Source organism: Artibeus jamaicensis, unplaced genomic scaffold (assembly GCF_021234435.1).
Source record: "Artibeus jamaicensis isolate MK-2021 breed Jamaican fruit bat unplaced genomic scaffold, CSHL_Jam_final scaffold_369, whole genome shotgun sequence".
NCBI lineage: Eukaryota > Metazoa > Chordata > Mammalia > Chiroptera > Phyllostomidae > Artibeus > Artibeus jamaicensis.
The window spans coordinates 27498738-27521821 of record NW_026522042.1 but is presented as its reverse complement, the minus strand read 5'-3'; the positions used below and the strand labels follow the sequence as shown (position 1 = coordinate 27521821).

The following is a 23084-nucleotide window of genomic DNA, read 5'->3' as shown; positions in this document are numbered from 1 at the left end:
TACCTGACTTATTTATTCATCGTCCTCTTTGCTTTTAGCAATGACGAGAATTGAGGGAGGCCAAGTAGACACTAGTGATGTGTCAGGAGGGTCTGGGCATTCCCTAGGGTGTTGTAAACAGCACCAGGTGTTTCAGGGGCAGCTGTGCATGAACTGGAAAATTGAGGGCAAAAGGACAACTCCTCTAACCACTCTCCTTTCTCCTGTTGATGGTTGATTAGAGCAAAAATAACTTCAGGTCTAGGAGATACTTGTCATGTCCTCCTCCTCCTTCCCTTGGAAATGGTTCTATTCTACCCACTGGAAGGGGGTCTCTTTCCTTTTCAGAAATGCTGCCCTGCTGGGTGTTGAGAAATGTTCAAAAACAACCCACTGTCCTTCCATGTCGACTTTTATCTGGGGACTGTGATCAAGAAAACAGGTTTTGGGTTTATCTTTTCAGCCCAGCTTTCCTGATGCACGAGAGGAATCTATCAGCAAGAAGCCCATTCTGGCAATGGTTGTTAGTAGCCAACAGGTTCAAGGAATGCCATTCTTTCCATGATGATCACGCAAGGGGGAGAAAAGTATGAGGTTATTCATCAATGACAGAGCTGAGGCTGTGCCTTTTGGCTTTTATAGTCCCCATAGAAGCTGCAGAGCAAATGGGCTTCAGCGAATGTTTGCTGAATAAAACACACAGACACAAACTTAGGTCAGTTCTTTAGGGAGGCCATCCCTTTAGGGATGGTATTTTACCATCCCAGAGCTCCTTAAACCTGGATAGACACAAAAGTCACTCAAACACTTGATAAAATGTGAGTCTGATGCTGGAGACCTTGGACAAGTTGGGGTTAGGGACAGAGAAGAATCTGTTCTGCATTTCTAACAAGCTCCTGGTGGCATTGGTGCTGCTGCTTCAACTAGACCTTGAGTTGCAAGGCCCTTTAAATGCATTCTATTTAGCTGTTCATATTGAAGTTGATGAGTCTGTCTGGTTAATAACTATCACTCATAATGAATGCTTTCTTCTGAATGAGATTTGGCTGGGTTATAGGAACTGCTTAATTCCTGTCTAGTAATTAGGCAATTTGTCTAGTAACCAGCATCTTATGTGTGTGTAATTGGGGCTTGCCTTCTTTCTTTTAGTTTTGCATCACAGTAGAAAACTTGTTTTCCACCACAAAATTATGTGTGTGGTTGTGGTAAAATCTAAGACTCTTTTCAAATTGGAGGCTATTGTAATGACTGCCACCACCCAAATGTACGCGGGGTGATGTCTGAGGGAAGGGAAGCAGGGAACAGGACTTTAAATAATTATTATTCTTTAGGCATGCTAGATAGAAGTGAACTTATTTAGACAATTCCGGGACTGTTCACACAAGTTGAAGGGAAAAATAAATACAAACGTCCTGTATCTCCTTTACCTGGTTATGTTTGATGTCTTCAGTGGGCGCACCATATGAATTCCTATACAAAGTTGAAATTCCAGTATTTTGAGCTGAAAGCAAAGGGAACAAATGTATTAGTAAAGAAAGCACAATTTCTAATGGAGGACTAATGGTGTTCAAAGCAACTTCTTGCTCTAACCCGCCTGGTTTCTCATGGACCATTCCAAGTGGAAGAAATTCTTCGCCCCAAACGCTTCACTTTGCATACAGATAGTAAGAAAGAAGCACAGTTCTTCTATAAAATCCCCATATTTTGTCAGCCTCCTGCACTAATGTTCAGATTGCAGACAGGGTCAGGGTAGGTGCGACAAACAGATGGTCATTTTGCAGGTTTTATGGCCTTCCTTTCTGGTGAAAACTGGGAGATAATGAAAGCTTGTCACTTGCACTGAAGCATGCAGGAATCCGTATCAGCAGCTTTGTTTTCAGCAGGAGAGTGACAAGAATGAAATTTCTAATTTGAGCTCGCAGAAGCTCCCGGCCATCTTTCAGGCAGTTCATTTCTCAAAGGCCTGGAGGGCAGGCGGGAAGCACCACCTGCATGGGCCTGGGAGTCTGGGAGGCTGTGGCTTTCGAATCCTGTGAGGCAGACACAGGAGCCCCCATTCTGCCTTGTGTGCAGCCTAGCTGAAAGGAAGGGATGTCTCTTCTAGTTACAGGCAGCTTCCAAAGGCCTTGGCGGGGTGGGTGCTCATATGCCCACTTTCTCACCTGGAACCTATGAGGCTCATGCCACAGGCCCAGAGGGAGGGCCCCGGGTACCAACCCCTTCATAGCAATGATAAGGTTATGATTAAAGAAAGATCTTGAAAACATTTTTTGTACAAGCCATTGGGGTATAAAACACTCTAGAAGTAAAGAAGGGCTTATCTTTTGCTTCCAGTATCTATGGGATAATGAAACAGGATGACACACCATGTCTTCTGTCATAGAGACAGGCCAGTCTAGACACAAAGTCGCTGTAACCTATCATCTCACCTGCAGTTATTACTAAGAGCACATAACAGCTGTGCAATAAAGCTCCACTTGGGAAATTGTATTTGAGCAGTGAGGGCTGAAAGCCTGCTTTCGATTTTAAACACCACTCAGACAGACTCCAGCTGAATACACATCACTTCTGACTGTATCACTGTGAAAAACACCATCCTGTGCCAGGACCAATGCTCTAGCCGCCTCCCTGAAGGCCCAGCTTTTGCTCTGCCCATCCCTGCTTCCCCAGTCCATCTTTTCCCAATAGCCAAGTGGGCATCTCGTTAGACAAATTGGATTATGATAAAAAGCAAGCTCCCTATTATGGCCTATGAGTGACCTGGCCTCTGCCTAACTTTCTGCAGCATCTCTCACTCATCCTCCCTTGTTCGGGGAGCCCCAGCTATGCTGGCCCACTTTCCTAGCTTGCGCCTGCCAAGTTTATTTTGCTTCAGGGATCTTGTACTTACTGGCTAATCCTGCTCCCTGGAACTCGCTTCCCCCAGACTCTGGACTGCCTCTCCTGGCTGATGGGTAGGTTTTGGCTCAAATCTCTCCCCCTTGACTTTGTCAGATAAAGTAACCCTAGGCACTAGACACCCTCTATCTCATTACCTTGTTTATTTTCCCTATCATGCTCAACACTATGTGTTGAGCAAACACATGTGTTGAGCTCAACACATTTTTGTTGAGCAAAAATAGAACAAACTCACCTTCTTGGTGAGTTTGTTCTATTGTTTATCTCGTGTATCTGCTTTCACGGATGAGAGCAGACGCCCTGTGAGGACAGAGATCAGTCTGTCCTGATATTTTTGTAGGAAACCCCAGCATCTGGGACAGTGCCTGGCCTTGATGGATGCTCACAGAATAGATGCTTTATTTGCTGAATGAATAAATCAATGAATACAAGTAAACCTAGGAAACTTGCCTTCAGAGCTACAGTTTGCTGATGGAAAATGTCACTTCAAGAATAAGGTGAAAAAATTTTCTGTTGGAATAAAATACAATTTTATTTGGTAGACCGTGCACTATCATAGCCCCAGCTTCCCTCCCTGTTGTGTTTGTGGCTTCTGAGCTAAGCTGTCTCTACTGAAGTTCCTTCCTCCTGCTCTCTGTCCACTTCACCTGTTTGGAGGAGACTGTGCAGCTGAGACTGAACTTGTGTCCTTTGCAGACCCATAAAACAGACACCTTCATGAATGCTCTGCCCCTGCAAGCAGCTCAGAGTAGACTCACAGGAAAGTGCCTTTCCATCTTTTATAGGCCCCTGTTTCCAACCAAATCAGCATATTAAAGATTAGAATGGCTTTCAAAGGCATGAGAGACACTGACAAAAACAGACCAGACCATTTGATGTAAAGGCATTTGGGAAACTTAGAGTGCAGGGTAAAATCCCCCAGTGAATTTTTAAAGTCAGCCTGTGTAGCTGCCAGGATCACACAGCCCTCCTGTGACATGTGCTTCTCAATGCGTAATGTTCCCAGGGGATTATGACGGCAAGAAAAAGCCATAACAGTCCTGCACGTCTGAACGAGCAGCTGACTTTGGCTTTCTGAAGACTCTTCTGTGGCAAAGAAGCACTGGAGAGAGAGACATTTTAAGAGACTCCATCTAAGTGAGAAAATGAATCCAGAAAAGGGGGTGCAGGGAAGCCTAGAATGAAAAAAACCTAAATGGATCTATATTTCTAAGACATCATAGATGAGACTATAACCTAGGCAAGGAACTGCCTCACTTAAGCTTTCCCTTCATTTGATTTTGAGGGTGAAGCTTCCCATGGTTTTCCCGCAGCAGAAAGAATGTTTGCTTTGGGGAAAATGGTAAGACATACTCATCCACTGATGTCTTAGAAACGAGAAAGTGGCCATTTTTCAGGTTTTTCAACACGCTGAACTCTGTGTCCTTTGGATTTACTGGTGAATGAGAAAAAGTAGTGCTCTTGACGAGGAGGTCATACGAAATCTGATCTGCAAGTAAACGCTGGAATGATGGGCACTGGGGGAAGTGTGGCAGAGGGGAGGTTGGCAATCCATCCTTTCCGTTCCTCCATGGTTTGCTGGCTCTCACCTGGCATGGGTGAGGGCTTATTCAAATCACTGTAGAAAGTGGTGAATGCCACCACCTGTCTCACCGCAACACCAGGATCTCCATTTACCTCACTGCCGATACTCCCTCATTCACAATGCCATCACTGATACCTCCTCCATCACCAGCAGCAGCAGCACCACCACCATCACCATCACCATCACCAATGTGATAACAACAACTACCTCTTACACAGTTAGCTTTAAGGGAACCTTCCCGTGTAAACATGCTGTTCAATAAAGATAGTAGTGTCCTTCTAGGCTTGCTACATGATTGATAGTGTATTATTGAATTGTATTTTTAAATTAAGTAGAACAAAGCTGTTTAAGCCTCTATATAAGGTTGAAAATTTACATTATCTCAATAGTAGAGCTGTTGAGATCCCTGCTATTTTCTAGGAAGACTACACATCAGAAACAGATTTTATTTTTAGTTTATTATGTGCGCAGGGCATGATTATCTACCACTGGAATTATCTGAACGCAAACTCTCACATTTAAAAGCCTTTTAAATGATTCCACTGGGCAAGAAAGTTCAAGAGAAAAGTTAAATAACAATGCAGGCAATTTCATAATTTTTCTTATGATTAAATCATCTCAATTTGTCATTCCAGATTGCTGGTGAGGTGGCTACCTCAGGCAATAATAGTCGCAAATTGAGTGTGTCAGGTAAGTTTAGTGTCCCGACTGCTCTGGAGCAATCCGAGCAAATCAGATTGTCCGCTGAGTGTGGTGACTCTAGGGACTCAGCATCTGCATTCACAACTTTCCTTATTCCACAGCTGGGGTGACATTGATGGGGGAAAAGCCAGTGAATGAAAATGATAAGGTTCATCCTAGGTAACAAGCTCAGTTCTCCCATCCAGGTGAGTGTTCAGGAGTGAGGCTGAGACATCTGCTCTGTAACTGCACCTGGAGGCAGAGTGCCCACCTAGGAGTGGGGATCGTGAGCATCTATTGACTATGCCTCTCTCTGTGGAGCCGTGCAGAATTACTAGGGGGAAACACGGCCTCTGGGGTAAGTACATTTACCATTAGAAACATTTGCTTAGCTATTCTGGTCTGGCAGAAATCTTCATAAATCATCCACCTCAACTGTTCTGCTTCCCTGCAGGTCTGCACTTAAATATTAGAGAAACACACCCCATGCTTCTAAGATTTTTCTGATAACAGAGCCTCAGTGTGTGCTTAGAGTCATGCTCTTTGCACCCCAGTTTAATGACTGGCCCAATCAGGCCCTGTTTTTGTTAAAGCCCTGTTCCTCATGGCCAGTTTTCAGGAGGGACAGATCTCTACATCTGTGTGGCAAAGAAGGGTATGAGTCCTTAGAGACCCTAATGACTCTGGCAGCTCTGTTTCCAAGGCATAATAACCCCCTCCGCATCCGTACCCCCAGGTCCTTGGAGGAGGGGCAAATGAGGGTGGAAAGTAGTGTGTGGAGAGCCTGGGGGGGATGAGGATGTGAAAGGCAAAACCTTGCCCCAAGGAGAGCTGCACAGAATAAAAGCAGAGTTAAGGTCAAGTCTGGGTATTGAACTCCCTGGGCAGGGCACACTGCAGGGGTGGTAATGGGCACCCATTTGGCCTCCACAGAGTACCAGCTGATGAGACAGGAGAGACAGTGGGTATGACTGGGGTAGTGAAGGATGAGGAGCATGAAAGATCAATTCCTCCTCAGGGAAATTGTGGTCATTGGTTCTAATGAATCTTCTTGGGAGTTCAGTTTCAAGGTAAAAGGAGAAAATGTCTCAATAGAAATAAATTTCCCTTAAATTCTCTTCCTTTGCTGTCTTCCCTATTCCTCCCCTCCCCTCCATTCCTGTCCCTCCTCTCCTCTCCCCTTTCTTTCATTTTTTATCCTTTTGCTCCTCCCTTCATTGCTAATGGGCAAAGCTTGATATGCCAAGTAAGAAGAAACCTATGATGACTTCTCTCTGTAATTTGAGAGAATATTAAGAGCTGGGCAAGTGAGAGGAAAGAGGTAGATAAAGAAAGACTGACAATAATGTGTATAGAGGACATTTTCTCTTAGCTATTTTCAGGAATAATGCTAAATTTTTACACCTCTGGCTTAATCTCCTTATCTCCAGTCCCTGGGGGTCTTTACTGTCAAGCTCTCAAGTGACCTGCTTGCTGCTAAGCCCTGCTGAGCTGTCAGGCACAGCTTGAAGTCTGATGGCCCAGTGTTCTTCCCTGTCCCAGATCTAGCCACCAGCTCCGAGGGGGTAACACACGGAGCAGAGCTCACCTGTCACGGTGTCTTTCCTAGAGGTGTGCTCTCCTTTCGTTCCGTGGTAGGTGGCGTTGCTGCCAGTGGACTCATAGTCTGTTTTCCTTTCTTTGAGGCTGATCATTTCCCGAGGTGAAGCTGGGGCACTTGCTGCATAGAAAAATCAAAAGGTTGACTTTCTGAGTCTCATTTCACAGCATGGATACTGCTCCACACGAACAGTTAAGGTCATAAATACACCTGGCTCGACATATGTCAATAAGTGTGCATGGGCCTGTTGATTTTCTTGTCTTTACTCATTTCCTTACCCTGTGTCATTTGGTGTTTTGTAGTTAAGGGGGCTGAAGGCAAGTAATTAAGAACTCTATCCTGGGGCCATCATTTTTAGAGAGACTTTCGGTGGGAACATGATCTGCTCAAGGTGCATGGGACAGTTTTAAGAATGAGAACGGTTTTGGTTTACTTATCTTCTCATTTTATCTCTATCTTTCTCTTCCTTCCTTTCCTCTATCTTCCTCCCTTTTTTAATTAGATGTGTTTCAGAGGAGCTATTGCAGATATTGAAGAATCTCTGATTAAAATAAGTACTTAAAATAAGTTGTACTTAAATACAAAGTCACCCAGAAACTCCCCTAAAGGAAGCCAAAGGAAGCAACTTGCCACACAGGGAGATCTATGGAGCTGAAAGACTCCAGCCTGCAAAGACCTACCTGCTGGGGTGCGCTGGGGGCAGGGCGTGCGGACAGCTCCTTCTTCCTGATGGGGCAGCATCTTGCTCCAGCTCTTTTGATGAGTGCCCCCAACAACTGGTCACCCATACCTTGCACCTTGGCCAGCCCTTCAACACTTGGTGGACCCTAAAGAGTGAGCCCTATCACCCCTTTGTGTTTCCATTTCTACAGTGGCAGACTGTGATTAGGGGTGTCCTCTGGGAATTCCATGATTCTTTAACAAATTGGCCCCAGAACACAGAAAAGGCTAAACTTGGAGGTAAAGGACTGAATAAGAAGAGGTTTAGTTTTCTTGAAAGACGGGAGGAACTGGGAGGAACCAAACAGCCCTGTCAATGCAGAGATGTGGTGCGGGGTTCACAGTATATCTGTGCGTGCTGTGCACCCCGGCTCGTGGTTGTCCTTACATTGCTCTCCATGCTCCTCGAGATGCCACTCCTATCCGGAGCTCACTCAGTTGCATCTGACTCCGTATGATCTCAGCAAAATTCTGTTCTGCCTCAAAGCCTCGAGCAGCTTCCTGTGTTTGGGGCAGTGCTTCAGAAACTCATCTAACCTTGAGACTCACCTGAGATCTTAGGGATTCCAGGACTAAGCCCTGGATTTTGGGGGTCTGAACTTTCAGGAAATAGGCCTAGGAATCCCTATTTAACAAGCAGACTTGGTGATTATTAAGGCCAGGAGAACTCTGGGGAACTGATTTTTTAGGATAAAGCCCTTTTTCCTTGGCTAGTGTCCATGTTCCTCCCCCCAGTCAAGCCTCAGTTTTCCCTGAAGCTTATCATTCACATTCTGCAGAATTCCTCAGCTTCAGCCCACTGGGTAACCTTGGTCCCTGGATGTACCCCTCTTTTCACTCTCTGAATCATTGCTTCATTTCATCAAATTCAAAAGAAGTGAGAAGGTGGCAAAATTAGAAAAACATAAATGGCTTAAAGGTTATGCTTGGTTGTGATATGAATTTATCCATCATTTATCTGCTGGTTTAAATGTAATAATATAAAGCTGATCAGTAATGAAATCCTCAAGGATGTAGTTCAAATGCTTATCATTCCAAAAGAAGAAATAGCATGTTCTCTCTCCCCTATTCTGTTATCCCACTTATAATTGATAAAGTGAAACTCAGAGTATTTTCAGTTGGAAAAACATCCATGGAAAACCCTGACTTAAAAACACTCGACAGTTTTCCTTATCTTTGTTTCTCACTGAATGTAGGTCTGTGATCTGAATTTCATGTCCATGACACCTGTGAGAGATTTTTAGGAATCTGTTAGAGATTTGTTCTGAGTCTGTGTGTAACATAAAGTTGTCATGGCAATAAAAAAAAAACAGAGTCATTCGATATTTTCAGCAAATGTCAGAATGGGGAAGGCTCTCCTCTGTGGGGGTCAGCTAAAGGGCTAGGAAGGAGGGAGATCAGACCTGGCTGACTCTGGGCATCTCTTACCTGAGCGGTTGTTGGGAGACACACGCACAGGGGAGATGGAGGGCGTGCGGGAGGAGGAGTAGGGTCTTTGCCGATCCCTCTCAATGGTTGAAGATGAGGCTACAAAGTGATATTGTGACCATCCATCCTGCAAAGACAGCATGCTTCTATTAAGTGGGGAATGCAGAGTGATTCTTCACTTCCTGATGTTTCCAAGTTCCATGCATTTGAATTTGCAAAACATTTCTGCAATCTGTCAGAGGCAATCATGGAGCTCTGTGCCATCATCAAGGTTAACAGAGACGAGTGTGAATTGAGACCCACCTCCTGCTCCCTCCAGACAGGCTGACACGGGAGAGCCTGCTTTCCTTCCAAAATGTGGAATAAATGGTCTCTTGGCAAACCTGCTTTGGCTAGAAGCTTTTATTTAAATGAAAATGTCATGCTCAGAATGTTGAATGATCCTGAAACTGTCTCTTCTTTGCCTACCTGGTTCCAGCTCTTTCTGGCTCTCTGTTCAACCACCTTCCAAAAAAGTTTACATTTGCATTCACAGGGCCAGGTTCCAGGCAGCATTCTCCCTCCTGGCTTGTCTCCGCTACACTGTGCTGAGCTTCCTTCTCTGTCACAAATGCCCAGTCCCCATATGCTCAAAGCCTTCAGCATGTATTCACGCTTTCACTCATGTTCTCTGCTTTGCCCCAGAAATTACAGTTTTCAATTCAGAGCATATCCAAAATGCATCCTATCAAATTGATCCTCCATTAAGCCTTCCAGTATCAAGTAAATACATGAAAAGCATATAGGCTATCTTTCATTATAGAAATGATATAAATACATTATGGATAATTTTATGAATTTAGAAAGCATAAAGAAGAAAATAAAAATAGCCAACAATCCATTCCGCCTTCCCTGAGATGTCCTGATAGGATGTCACAGTATTTTCTCCCAGTCTTTTTCTTCTTCAAGCCAAATTTATTTCTGTTAGAGTAATATATCATATAGCACTGACAGTATACACAGAAAAGCAGACACTGTCCCACCCCCAGTTCCTGCTTCACAGGGGTAACCATTTTCAACTCTATTAGCTTTTTTTTTTCTGATAATAGTTAGACATTTAAGGGACTCAATGAGACATACTTTGGGGTTATAGGTAGTGTGGCTCAAGAAATTGCTTTAGTCAAAAGTTTGGCTTCTTCGGTCATGAGTAAGTGTTGGGTTGGCCAAAAAGTCTATATGCTTTTTTTTCCATAAAATAAAAGACATGTTTTTCATTTTCACCAACAACTTTACTGATCTGGATATTTTGTGATGTCAGCTATCTCTTGTGTGTTATGATGGTGATTATTCTTAATTGTCCTGATTTGATCAATGTCAACTTCAGTTGGTCTACCCAACCATGCAGCATCACCCAGCAAGAAGCTTCACAAACCACTTTTGACATGTTGAATCAGCCACAGCACCTTCTCCATACACTGAATAAATCTTTTGTGTGTGTGTGTGATTCAGTTGTATTTTTAACTTTATTGAAATAATAAAGCATAATATTCCAACAATGTTGCATATTTTCTTCCATCTTCAATATTAAAATGGCTACACAGAAATTCACCAATTTTGATGTTTTTTTAAATACTTTTTTATAAGATTTTATTTATTTATCTTTAGAGGGGAAGGGAAGAAGCGAGGGAGAGAAATATCAATGTATGGTTGCCTTTCGTGTGTCCCCTGCTGGGAACTGGCCTGCAGGGAACTGGCCTGCAACCCAGGCATGTGCCCTGACTGGGAATTAAACCGCGATTGTCTGGTTCACAGGCCCGCAGGCCCGCGCTCAATCCACTGAGTTACACCAGTCAGGGCTGATGTTTTTTTTTTAAATGCACACTGATATGACAGCTGTCACAATATAATCTAACAAAATTGTTTCAAATGAAGATAAAGTCAACTAAGTGCTTCTAGAGCCATCTTACAGAAAAAAAATCAAACGCGCTGACTTCTGGCTAAGATGGAGGAGTAGGTAGACACACTGTGCCATCTCAAACAACTGAAATAAGGACAACAACAATTTAGAAACAAAATAACAACCAAAACTGAGGGAAAATCGAACTGTATGGGAGCCCAACAACCAAGGAGTTAAAATAAACACATTCATCTAGACTGGTAGGCGGGGTGGAGGCAGAGAAGGGTTGAGGCGCAGGAAGCGGTGACACCGGGCATGCAAGGCACCCTGGGTGCGTAAGGCGGCACCGGGTGTGCAAGGAGGCACCGGGCAGACCCTGGGCACCCAGGTGGCGGCTGGCAGACCTCTGGCATGGGTGGCAATGGGCAGACCCAGTGAGGTGGTGCTTGAGAAGCAGGGCACCATGTGCAAGGTGGCTGGCTGACTGGGCGGTGGTCCCACATTCGTGCACAGATAACTGGGGAGGGAGACAGATCACACAAACCAGGGTCCCAGCACCGGGAAATAAAACCTCAAAACACTGATTGAAAATACCTGTGGGGGTTGAGGCACAAGGAGAGACTCCCAGCCTCACAGGAGAGTTTGTTGGAGAGACCCACAGGGTCCTAGAACATACACAAGTCCACCCACATGGGAATCAGCACCAGAAAGGCCTAGTTTGCTTGGGGGAAGAGGTGGAAGGGACTGAGGTACAACAGACAGTGGAGCAAAGCGCCATTGTTCCCTCTCGGACCTGCCCCCACATACAGCACCACAACCCAGAGACCTGGGTTGCTCCTCCCTGGTGAACATCTAAGGCTCCGCCCCTCATATGTAACAGACATGAACAGACCAAAACATTATGGCTCAAGCAGAGGAACAGCTCAAAGCCCCAGAGCCAATACTTCTAAGTGACAAAGAGATAGACAACCTATCAGATGCACAGTTTGAAACACTGGTGATCAGGATGCTCACAGAACTGGTTGATTTTAGTCACAAATTGGAGGAACAAATGAAGGTGACACTAAGTGAAATGAAGGGAAATGCACAGGGAACCCATAGTGATGGGAAGGAAACTAGGACTCAAATCAAGGGAGCAGACCAGAAGGAAAAAAGAAACATTCAACCAGAACAGAATGAAAAAACAAGAATTCAAAAAAATGAGGAGAGGCTTAGGAACCTCCCGGACATCTTTAAATGTTCCAACATTTAAATTATAGGGGTACCAGAAGGGGAAGAGAAAGAGCAACAAGTGGAAAACTTATTTGAACAAATAATAAAGGAGAACTTCCCCAATCTGGCAAAGGAAATAGAATTCCAGGAAGTCCAGGAAGTTCAGAGAGTCCCAAAGCAGGTGGACCCAAGGAGGAACACATCAAGGCACATCATAATTATATTAACCAAGATTAAAATGAAGGAGAGAATACTAGAAGCAGCAAGAGATAAGAGGACAGTCACCTACAAAGGAGTTCCCATTAGATTGTCAGCAGATTTCTCAAAAGAGACCTTACAGGCAAGAAGGAGCTGGAAAGAAGTATTCCGAGTCATGAAGGACAAGGACCTACATCCAAGATTGCTCTATCCAGCAAAGCTTTCATTTAGAATGGAAGGGCAGATAAAGCGCTTCTCAGGTAAAGTCAAGTTGAAGGAGTTCATCATCACCAAGCCCTTATTTTATGAAATATTAAGGGGACTTTTCTAAGAAAAAGAAGATAAAAAACATGTATAGTAAAATGACAGCAAAGTCACAATTATTAACAACTACACCTAAAATAAAAACAAACTAAGGAAACAACTAGAACAGGAACAGAACCACAGAAATGGAGATCACACGGAGGAATAGCAACAGGGGAGTGGGAGGAGGAGGGGGGCGGAAAGATACAGAGAATAAGTAGCATAGATGGTAGGCAGAAAATAGATAGGGGGAGGGCAAGAATAGTATGGGAAATGTAGAAGCTAAAGAACTTAAGACACATGGACATGAACTAAAGGGGTGGAATGTGGGTGGGAGAGGGTGTGCAGGGTGGAGGGGAATGAAGGGGGGAATGGGACAACTATAATAGCATAATCAATAAAATATATTAAAAAATCAAACAAACTTTTTGGCCAACCCAATAATAATATTGCATATGCTATTAAAGGTGAGCAAGGTACTTTATATCAGAATATCAGCTAATACTTAGTATTTGATAGGTTCTGAGACAAAAGGAGACAACTAGATATAAATGTGACAAAATCCTAGGTTTGGTTTTATTGGCAAGATATCAATGGATTACTCAGCATCACCGTGTTACACATGCTTTTGGAGATGTCTTGCTCTGCAGTTCATATTCCATGATCTTTATATTACTATGGGACCATATAAGTACTTATACCTCTGGAAATGTCAAGGACATGGTTGTAATAATAAAACTATATATGGGGGGCTGGGATGGGAGAAATTGACAAAAGAAAACTGTACTTGAAAAATAACTAAATAAATTTAAAAAAATGTGACAATAAAAAAAAACAAAAAAACCTATATATGAAGGAAGAAACTTTTATAAGGACAAAACCCAAAAGTTTTCAAATCCTTCATAAGGCCCAGTTCTGAGAATGCTAATGTATGACAGAAATGTGATCTTGCCAGTAACTTGTTTGTGCTTGATGGGATTGGCAGATACCAGAGGATGATGAGGAGTGTGTAAGAGGCACCAAGAGAGCCACCTGAGTCAGATACCTCTGCACACGGTGTGCCTGTGGACAGGGAAGCTTCGAATGGAGCTGGGAGTCCTAGGAAAAGCTTAGGGAACAGGGCAGAATGGTAACCCTCCCAAGGCTCTTGACTCCAGCAGTTTTCTGAGTCACAGCTTGGGAGCCTCTGGAGGTGCAGGCAGAGGAGCTCTGGGTACTTTTCCATCTCTGTCTTCCTCTCATTCACAGATGCAGAGTGAAAGGTGCAATGCAATGACCGAACCAAAGAACTCTAACATTGCTACATTCAACAATGCCTAGAAGAGACCTTACAATTTTCATTGTGATGGTGGTACATACTTGCAGATGTCATGAAAAACAGTGTAACGCTGGATGGTATAGACCAGGGTACAGATCAATCAACACCTGTTTTACTTATTCGGATGAATCAATTACCTAAGGATAAATACACTCCCCTTCCACATCTTTTATTGCATGAAATTCTTCATCATTCAATTGAAAAAAATGTTTTGCTTTCTAAAGAACAAGGGAAATGAAGACATATTTTCTTTAGGAAAGTTATTAGTAAGGTAGCACTTCTTTTATCCAAATAGCCATGTAATACTTGTTATCCAGACAGCTTGCAATCAATTTATTACTCATTTGCTGCCCCTGTCATTCAGAAAGGCTTGGAAGTGGTTTACATAAACACATACACCCTGGGCATGTAGCTTTGAAATCATTATTTGCCTCTTTGATCCCTACTTTTTTTCCTTAAAGTGTTAACCAATATAGATCAGAGAGTTTTTCCTGAATTCTATTTTATGGGGTGTTTAACCACAGCTCCCTTTTGCATCAACCTTTTGACCACCAGGGATTAGAGAAGATAGCTGAGGGAAGAAAAACAGAATGAAGAATGGCCTAGTAACTAGGGAAGGGCCATTAATCTATACTATTGATGGCAAGGAACTCTTTTCATGTCTACTGGTCCCCTCCAGCAGAACCACCCAGAAGTTGTGCCCCTCAGCTCAAAACCCAGCCAAGCTGTCAGAAGTGTGATATGATATCTGTGCCTCGAAGTGGTTTCTACTTTTAATGCAGTAAACTTAAAACTGGAGATTGTTAAATTGCTCCAAGTATATAGAGATAGAAATCCAAAAGAGAAGAAAAGTTCAAAGCCATTGAACTTTAAATTGCCACAAGGAATAATCTGATTTTCTTTATCTTCCCCTTTTACTGTCCTTCCACCGGTTTTGGCTTCTGTGTGAAAGTTCCTGATGTGTTTCTTTATGACACTGTATTATTCCCCAAAGCTACTATTGTCCATTTTGTACTTTCAATGGCCCAGAATGCACAGGAATCAAGGTAATGTTCTCTGCAGCCTCACAACCACCGGTCTTCACGGTATGTCTGCAGATCTTCCCCTTAAGTATTTTGAGGTCCCTGAATTTTTAACAATCTCCATTTTGTTTTTTCAACCATCCTGCAATCAACTCCAAGAAAACTGTGTTACTGGAGAGACTTCCACTAACAGAGTTCAGATGATAGGGGATAACTGACAGGTTCTCAGACTGGTCTGTGTGAGGTGAGGGCAACACATACTTGCCCCAGAGCTTCTTACTCTGGACACTTTGCAGGATCTTCCATTAAGATCAGCACATGCATTCACTAGGTGTTTGTGCAGAGGATGAGCTAGTGCTGTTTGTTGTGACTCAAAACTGCTTGCCTTGGGTTCTCTCTGTCGATGGAGAGGTGAGATTAGAAATCCGTCAGGAGTCAGCCCTTTTCCCCAGTACACACTGGTATCATAATTACTGGTAAGCTCTGTGTTGGTTGCTTTTCCATAAATAAAGGTCAAAATGACTCACTCAGCTTGGAGAGTTTTAAAAATAGTAATGCTTGGGCCACAGGCCCCGAGATTCTGTTTAAATTGTTCTGTGTCAGGCCTGGCCGCTGGCATTCGTCAGAGCCTCCAGGCAACGATAACGAACAGCACGACCACAGCCATTGGCTTGGAGTTTCCATGCACAGGCGGCAGTGACCAATAGGAACACAGAATACATTTTTTTTTAGTGCTAAATCCTAGGAGGCCCTAAAGTCACTGACTTCATTTGGGCATGTCAGATAAGGCATTCTCAAGGTTAGCTTTCACAGGAACAGAAATATGGCCCAACCATAGAGCAGAGAGGTGCCACACACACACACAGTAAGCCCCGATCACACCTGATTATCTGCTATTCACTGGCTGTGTGATTCAATTTCACACGTTTGCACTGCTGATCAGCCAGCTCCACAGCACAGCACCTTTCCCTCTTATACCTGCCCAGTCTGACTTATCCTGACCAGTTTTGTGTTAGGGAAACAGGAGGCAGGCGCTACATGTTCATTAAATTACTACTGCTAAGTGAATTATGTCCCTGAGCTTTGGAGGAGCTTTGAGCTATGCTACTTAGCATTATTTTCTTCCCCTGCTGTGAACAAAATGCTATGATATCACACTACAGAATGCTGCAACCCTATCCGGCTCCCCAGCTGTGAGGCAGGGCTGCAGCCTTACTGAATTCTGAAGTCCTGGTCCCTAACACAGACCCTGCAACACAGAGGTGTCTGGTGCGTGCTAGTGGGATCCAATGATTTCGGACGGCTGCATTAATTATCGTAAAATGAAATGCTGACCTATGTCACTGGCTTTGCAACTAGCCTCTAAGTTCTTACGCTTTATTGTTCTGTAACAAATGAAGGTCATTAGAGCTTTATAATTATTTATTTTTAATTTTAACTTAGAGCCACCTCATCAGTATCATCTTCTGCTGTTGGTATATCTGTCTTTTATGACACACTTGCAGCTACGCTGAAGGCGGTGTTAGTTCAGGTAAAACGGTGCCAAAAAATAAAATACAGGCTGCTGGCTGCCTACTCTATTTTAAATAATAATTTCTCTCAGTTGCCCATGTTTCAGTGTGAGGTATATAAAATTGCCTCTTCTTTAACCAATCTTGTAAATAAGTTTGAAGCATCATTATACCTGGGTGCATCCTGGATTGTTGCTGATAGCTCTCAGAGCATGACTTTGCTCACCACCCCAGGCCCTTGTCTACTGTTTCTTGTGTCCTGCAGTTCCAAAAACTCATGCACGTGTCCACAGCAAATACACTCAGCTCTCCCCAAACACAAACCCTTAGAAGAGCCAGGGAAAAAGGGAGAAGAAGGAAGAGTGCATTGAGTTCTCATGAGAGATACTCCAATACATTTTAGGCTTGGGTACTGGAATGCACACCTACTTCTGGAATGTGCCCACCAGATGGAAGGGGCCGGTTTCTGAAAGGGGCGCCTTGTGGGAACATTGCACGGCAGCAGGTGAGCACCCAGAGCATTGCCGTGTGATAGGGTAAAACTGAGCCACGTGGGGGCGTTCACAGACTTCCCTGATTGCCCAGAACATTCTGTTACTGCTGCTGGCTGACCACTGCTGCTGCTGGACATCCCCGCACCGCGCCCCCCCACGCACCGCCACCACTCCATGCTGGATCAGAGAAGGAATGAGGGACATTGCCATCTGGAGGAGCAGGGAAAGGATTAGGGAGAGATGCTGGTCCATCTGGAGAGAAAAGGTGAACAGGGGAAGTAAACACATCAAGGGGTATTTGGAGGACCTAGAGATTAGGGAGATAGAAAAGGGGTTATATAACAAGTCCTCATTGATGTGCTTCAGGAGATGAGATTGACAGGAAATGGAATTTCACATTACTTCTCTTGTGACCTCTGACCTCTGGAAGAAAGCCTATTTTAGAGAATGGTCAACGATGGGGCGGAAGGGGGCAGGGTGAGTGAATGGCCACAGCTCCGATAGTAAGTCAAACAGTGGTGCTGCCAGTTGCAGATCCGTTTCCAAAGCACATGGTGTTTTACCTTCTGAACTTTGAATTTAGGTTTAACAAATCTTTTCTAATGACAAGTGGCATTTCTGACTCAGACAAAGGCATTAATAAATAATTAGCCTTGGAAATGGAGACTAGATGTTTATTTCTACTGGGCATGTCAGCTGAACCCAAAATATATACTAACACACTGTTAGTGTACAGTCGCTGGTGTTTTTCCCCCCTTCCCCACCCCTCTCTTTTTAAAGCAGCTCTAGACCTCGTGAATCTGATAAGATTTATTCGGTCTCTAAACAAGGATTTCTCAGTGGGCATACAGAGACTATTTGGTTCTGAAGTAACAAATACAAGATTTCGCTTTAGCTGTCTTTGAAAGCTCTCAGCTCATAAAATGTGTCAATTCTAATTTGCTTTGAGTGACTTGAGATATAAAGAAAATATGGTGAAAATCCTTTGGGCTTTTAGCAACCCATATTCATCCATTCACTCAACTTAGAACACTCATGGCTTGTTACTTGAATTCACTAACAGGACTTCCTCATCAGGAATTCGTTTTTTAAATGAAAGTCAAGACATGAACTGTTTCCATCCTCTGAAAATGGTACCCTAAGATATCACTGCTCACTTATAAGAAATTGTGCTGGTTTTCCAGTCATTTTAAAGTGGAATAAACCTACTAATGTACTCACATGAAGCAGAGAAAGAAAAGATTGCAAATTAGTGGTAGTTATACATACATTCCCCTTACTGCAATAAAAGGTATTTTATTGTGAATGAAGAAGGGATTCTGCAATAAATAGGACAAGGTCAGTGACCAAGAGTGCCCCAACAGGGTGATTTGACCATAAATTCCTAACCACGCAGGTCAGTAGGTAGTTGTGCCTAAGACCTACCATTTTCCTAATAAAAAGTCTGTCTTTGCCTTAAGCAAGTCCTGTCCCTTGTTCTCGTGAATCTAGGTTAACGCACCAGTCAAGTACTGGAATAGTCATCTTTCTCAGAGCCCTCAGAGGTATAACCACGTAGAGGGAGCATAGGCTCTTGCCCTTACTCCATTCCTATTTACTGTAAATGTTAAATGTTAACTATCTTGTAATCCAATCCCTGAGGTTTTCCCTCCTTGCTTTCTTTGTCTCCTTAACCTACCACCACTGAATTTCATGTAATTGTCCCTACCTTACTGGATTCCGAATGTATCAAAAGAACTGCAAGACTGCCATTCTCTGGAGCATTTTCTCAGTCTGTTGAGATCTTGCTTCTTGGCATGTCCTCAGTTTGACTCAAATAAACTTATACCATTTTCTATAGGTTTGGATGTTCTAACATCAACAATACAGAGAAATGGACATAGAGTATTTGTAGTATGTATGACTGAAGACCAAGCCAGGTTTTACATGTCAGTGAAATCTCAGCTCCTCTCTGGTGTAAAAAAAAAAAAAAGCTTCCATTTGTTTTTAAGGCAAAGTGTTAAAGAGTCATTAAAACTAATTCCATCCACAATTCCAAAAGCTATTAGAGTTAAATATTTAAGCTACATTGCAAGGACCAAAAGGAAGTATTTGCAGTTTAATGCAGAAATAAATACCACCTGACATACCAGTTGCTTTCATTAGTTTGTTTCAGCTTTGATGTTCCTAATAAAATGTAATTAAATTGGTTTGGATACTTAAAGATAACAGGATATATAAGGATAAGAATCTTCAGCAGTACCATATTTTAAAAGCAAATACTGAGTAAATCCACTTCAGAAATTCAATTTACTGCCATTGGCCTAATTCTAAAGAACCAATATCACCAAGAAGATTTGACAAGTTGGAAATTTATACAATATGGTTGAAGAGAGTAGTTAATTGGTATGAACACAATGCAGAAAACCCGCTCAGAGAAATTGAAATAAGACCAGATTAGTCCTCTTGTTTTCTGGGCATCACTTTTTAAGTCTTAAAACAAAAAGCTGACATAAATGGTCTTTGTCACTGGTCTTTGTATTCCAAGTAGGGCTGCAAATCAAAGTCAGGGTGGAACTGAGTAACATCCAGTCTTCAGGATTGCTAATGAAAATGTCTGGCTTCCAGTATTAAAGTTATTTTAATCTTTGAAAAGCCAGACATTTCACACACATACTCAACAGTAGTCAATAAGTTGAAAGCTCACCCTGGACCCTAATCTCAAGGTCTCCATATTCCACCCCGTTTAAAAAATGCCATGGAAATGGAAGCAGTCAGTGCATGCACTCTCTGCTAAGCTTACACTCTGGGGTAGCTGCACTGTTGCATTTACTGAGTAAGTAGCTCTCATGGGAGACACAGAGGCAAGAACAGGGAAAGAGGTAGGCATGGCTCCTGCATGGGAGATGGATGTTTGAAAATGGTCACATCACATCACGTTTGTAGGGAGAGCCATGATGGAAAAGCACAGGTTATTATCAGAGATCTTTACCAGCCTTGGAGAGCTGGACAGAGTTGGGGAGGTTACCTGGAGGAAGTGACAGCTATACTGAGATGGAAGCTGCAGGCTCGGTGGGAGGGGTGGGAAGGCATTCGTGGCTGAGGAATCGACCTGTGCCCCTCGGTGCAGTGGCTCTGAGGGTGGCACAGCCTGTGCCTGCGAGGACAGCACGGAACACCCAGGAGGCCAGTGCAGCTGAAACAAAGTGATCGAGAGGGAGGCTCCAAGCAAGTGAGCTGGGAGACGTGGGCAGGGCGTTGTCAAGAGAGAACTGGAAGCTACTGAAGTTTTAACTGGGAGACTGACTAGGTTAGATTTGGATTTATAAAAGTGTACTGTGAATGCTTAAAGGAAAACAGGTTGAAGATGGTAAAGTAGGTCGAACACAATTGAGGTGTGTTTTATATTTTTGATACTATAATGATACTATATTAGTGACTAGTGATGAATCTGTCATCTGGTTAAGTAGGTCACTCCCCGTGAGCAGAGAGCATGGCTGGCTCTCGGTGTAGCGCATGGCACTGGGCTCCGTAGGCTTCCTCACGGGCATCACTGACAGCCCGTCATGGGCACTGTGCTGTGACAGTACAAGGAGCAACAAACCAGCACTTCCCCCCTCAGGTGCTGTGACTGCTTGATATTGCTGGAACTGAGCTGGCCTCTGCATAGGACTAAGGGGGCAGGGCCTTGGGACAGTTTTCAAAATTGAAGCCAACTGGTAATTACTGCAGAAGCATTTTCAGTTTATGGAAGTACTCTGGGCTCTCTGAAGAAAGTGGTTCTTATGAAACGTGGGTGGGGATGTCAGGAGTGCTGGTGTTGGTGCACGGATCACACAAGATGGTGGGCACAGGCGCCTTGGTAGCGCTTTCTTTCATTTGTCCACCTTGTAAGAGAAACTCTGCTTTTCAGTCAGGCCCATTTCTCAACCTCTCCTGCAGGGAGACTTGGCCACATGACTAACATCTGGAAGTATCTCCAAAGGCATGCTCTTAAAAGAAAAAGTATGCCCTTCCCTGCCTCTTTCCTTTCCAAATGCCTGGAATGCAGACAGACTGAGGGCCAGTGTGGACAATGTGGACGAGGACAACATGCTAGATGTGTCAGCAGTGAGGGAGCAAGAGCCAGACCCTGTTTGGGGGACATGATATCAGACTGGGACCACTACACTCAGACTCGCATGTGAGAGGGGTGGGCGGCTGCATTATGGCTCCTTGAAAATGTCCATGTCTTAATTCCCCAGAACCTGTGAATGTGTAACCTTCATGGCAGGGTGGACTTTGAAGATGTGATTAAGTTAGAGATCACGAAAGGGGGAGATTATTGTGAGTTATCTAAGTGGGGTCAGTGTAATCACAAAGGTTGATACATAGGTGTCTGATGCAATCACTGGGAAGGAGCGGAGAGAGGTCATAGGAGAAGTTTGCCTGAGGCAGTGGTAAACAGCCTACCACAGGACTGGCTGAGAAGCCAATGCCTCCAGAGAGTGTGCAATTATGGGCAAGAAGATTTGAAATAAAAGGAGGGTTATCGGACGGGGGACAGGTGGGTGCTGGCTCTCTCTGGTTCTCCAGCTCTTCTTCTTTGAAGATGCCCGGATAATCGTTTTGCAGCTGCCTGTACTTCCCAACAGATGGTATTTTGGATGGAAAGAAACTCCAGGTGCAGCCTAGTGTCAGGCTGGCCTGGCAAGAGGATGGCAGGGTTATTCTTTGGGAGTTCTATAGGGGACCGCCTCTGAGACAGAAGCCTGCCATTCTTTCAAAATTGTGTAGCTTTTGTATCTTATGTTGTTCTAGTTTGTAAACTAACCCTATAGAAAAAAGATAATTAAAATAGAGAAAATGACAGGACAACTCACTGTAGCCTTAATGGAGAGGTTTAAGTGATTAATGCTGTAACTGGTTAAAGAGTTTAGCATTAATTGATAGGCTTAAGTGACTAATGCATGTGGAAAGCTGTCATTCCCAAATTGTGCAGCTTTGGAATAAAGACTCCTTTCCTTTATCACCGCACCTTTGCTTATGGAGTTTTGCCTGGAGGGTGGTAGGGGGCACGAGGACCCCACTTGTTGTCGGGTAACAAGGTCCCTATAAAGGATGCAGGAAAGTCTCAGAGCAGGTGATGTGAATGTGGAATCAGAGAAAGAGACTCAGAGATGCTAGGCTGCTGTCCTGGAAGATGGAAGGAAGGGCCACTGACCAGAGAGATTGGCAACTTCTAGAATAGGAGTGTGCAACCCGTGGCCTGTGGACTGCATGCAGACCAGGGTGGCTATGAATGTGGCCTGACACAAAATTGTAAATTTGCTTAAACCATTACTTAGTTTTATACTATGTTTTATTACTTAGATGTGTATATTTTCTATATTAGTTATCACACACTTGGGACCTGCTTGATGATTTAAAAAGATTATCACTGGAAAGGGCAAGATAATGGATTCTCTGGGGAGCCTAGGAGGGAGAACATCCATGCCAACACTGTTTAGCCCAGTGAAACCCATTTGGGGTTGCTGACTGGTAGAGCTGTAACACCATGAATCTGTGAATTTAAGTTTGTCATAATTTATTCATGGATCCATAAGAAACCAATACAGAGGGTGATACATTTCTAACCTTTTAAAAGCCATGTTTATTTTGGGTTTACTAGACATGATTATTAGAACTGTGAAGATCTTGTGGATGATGAGACTCCTTAATAAGTTACTGCATCAGGGTGTTCATATGATTCTTCTCATATTGTCTCCATGTTGGCTAAGGAATAAGGCAGGGCATACTGGATGCCCCACTGTCCTGCATTCTCTAAGTAAAGTACTAGATTATCTTTACATAGTTACCGAAGTGGAGGAAAAATAGAGTTCTGGGGTATTAGCACACGATCCATCTCCAGGGTCTATAAGGTTAGACTGAGAATTTTCTAGAGGGTGGAAGGAGCTGGTGCTGAGAGCTTCTTTGGAGGTGGGGCCTGGGCATGCCCCATTCTCCTGCTCCTGAAGCCCAGGAAGTGAACTACTTACTTAGCTTGACCATCAGCTCTCTAGAGTGTGGGGGTTGCAGAGATGGGTTACGTCAGTGACATTAGCAGGATGATGCAGAGACTCAGCACCAGAGACTGATCATAGAGCTCGAGAAGCTGGAGTTTCAGATCTGTCCACAACATGAGCACCCTCTGAGGCCCGTACCAAATCTTATATTCCTAAAGTGTAAACAGGACTTTCAAATGGCCTAAGCTGCAGAGGCACAAAGTCTGTATCCACCCTGGTTTGTGTGCAGTGGAGTA

The 23084-nt window shown here is 43.7% G+C and overlaps 1 protein-coding gene across 1 annotated transcript in view; it reads right to left on the bottom strand.

Annotated features, from left to right (window-relative positions):
• The window catches only part of CTNND2 (catenin delta 2), an 841098-nt gene that overhangs the window by 5254 nt on the left and 812760 nt on the right, over positions 1-23084 (bottom strand). Inside the window, exons 20-22 of the mRNA XM_053657171.1 lie at positions 8892-9018; positions 6732-6863; positions 1407-1480 (exon numbers count right to left, since the gene is read on the bottom strand). Of these exons, the coding sequence (XP_053513146.1) occupies positions 1407-1480; positions 6732-6863; positions 8892-9018 (333 nt within the window). The remainder of the gene's footprint in view (positions 1-1406; positions 1481-6731; positions 6864-8891; positions 9019-23084) is intronic.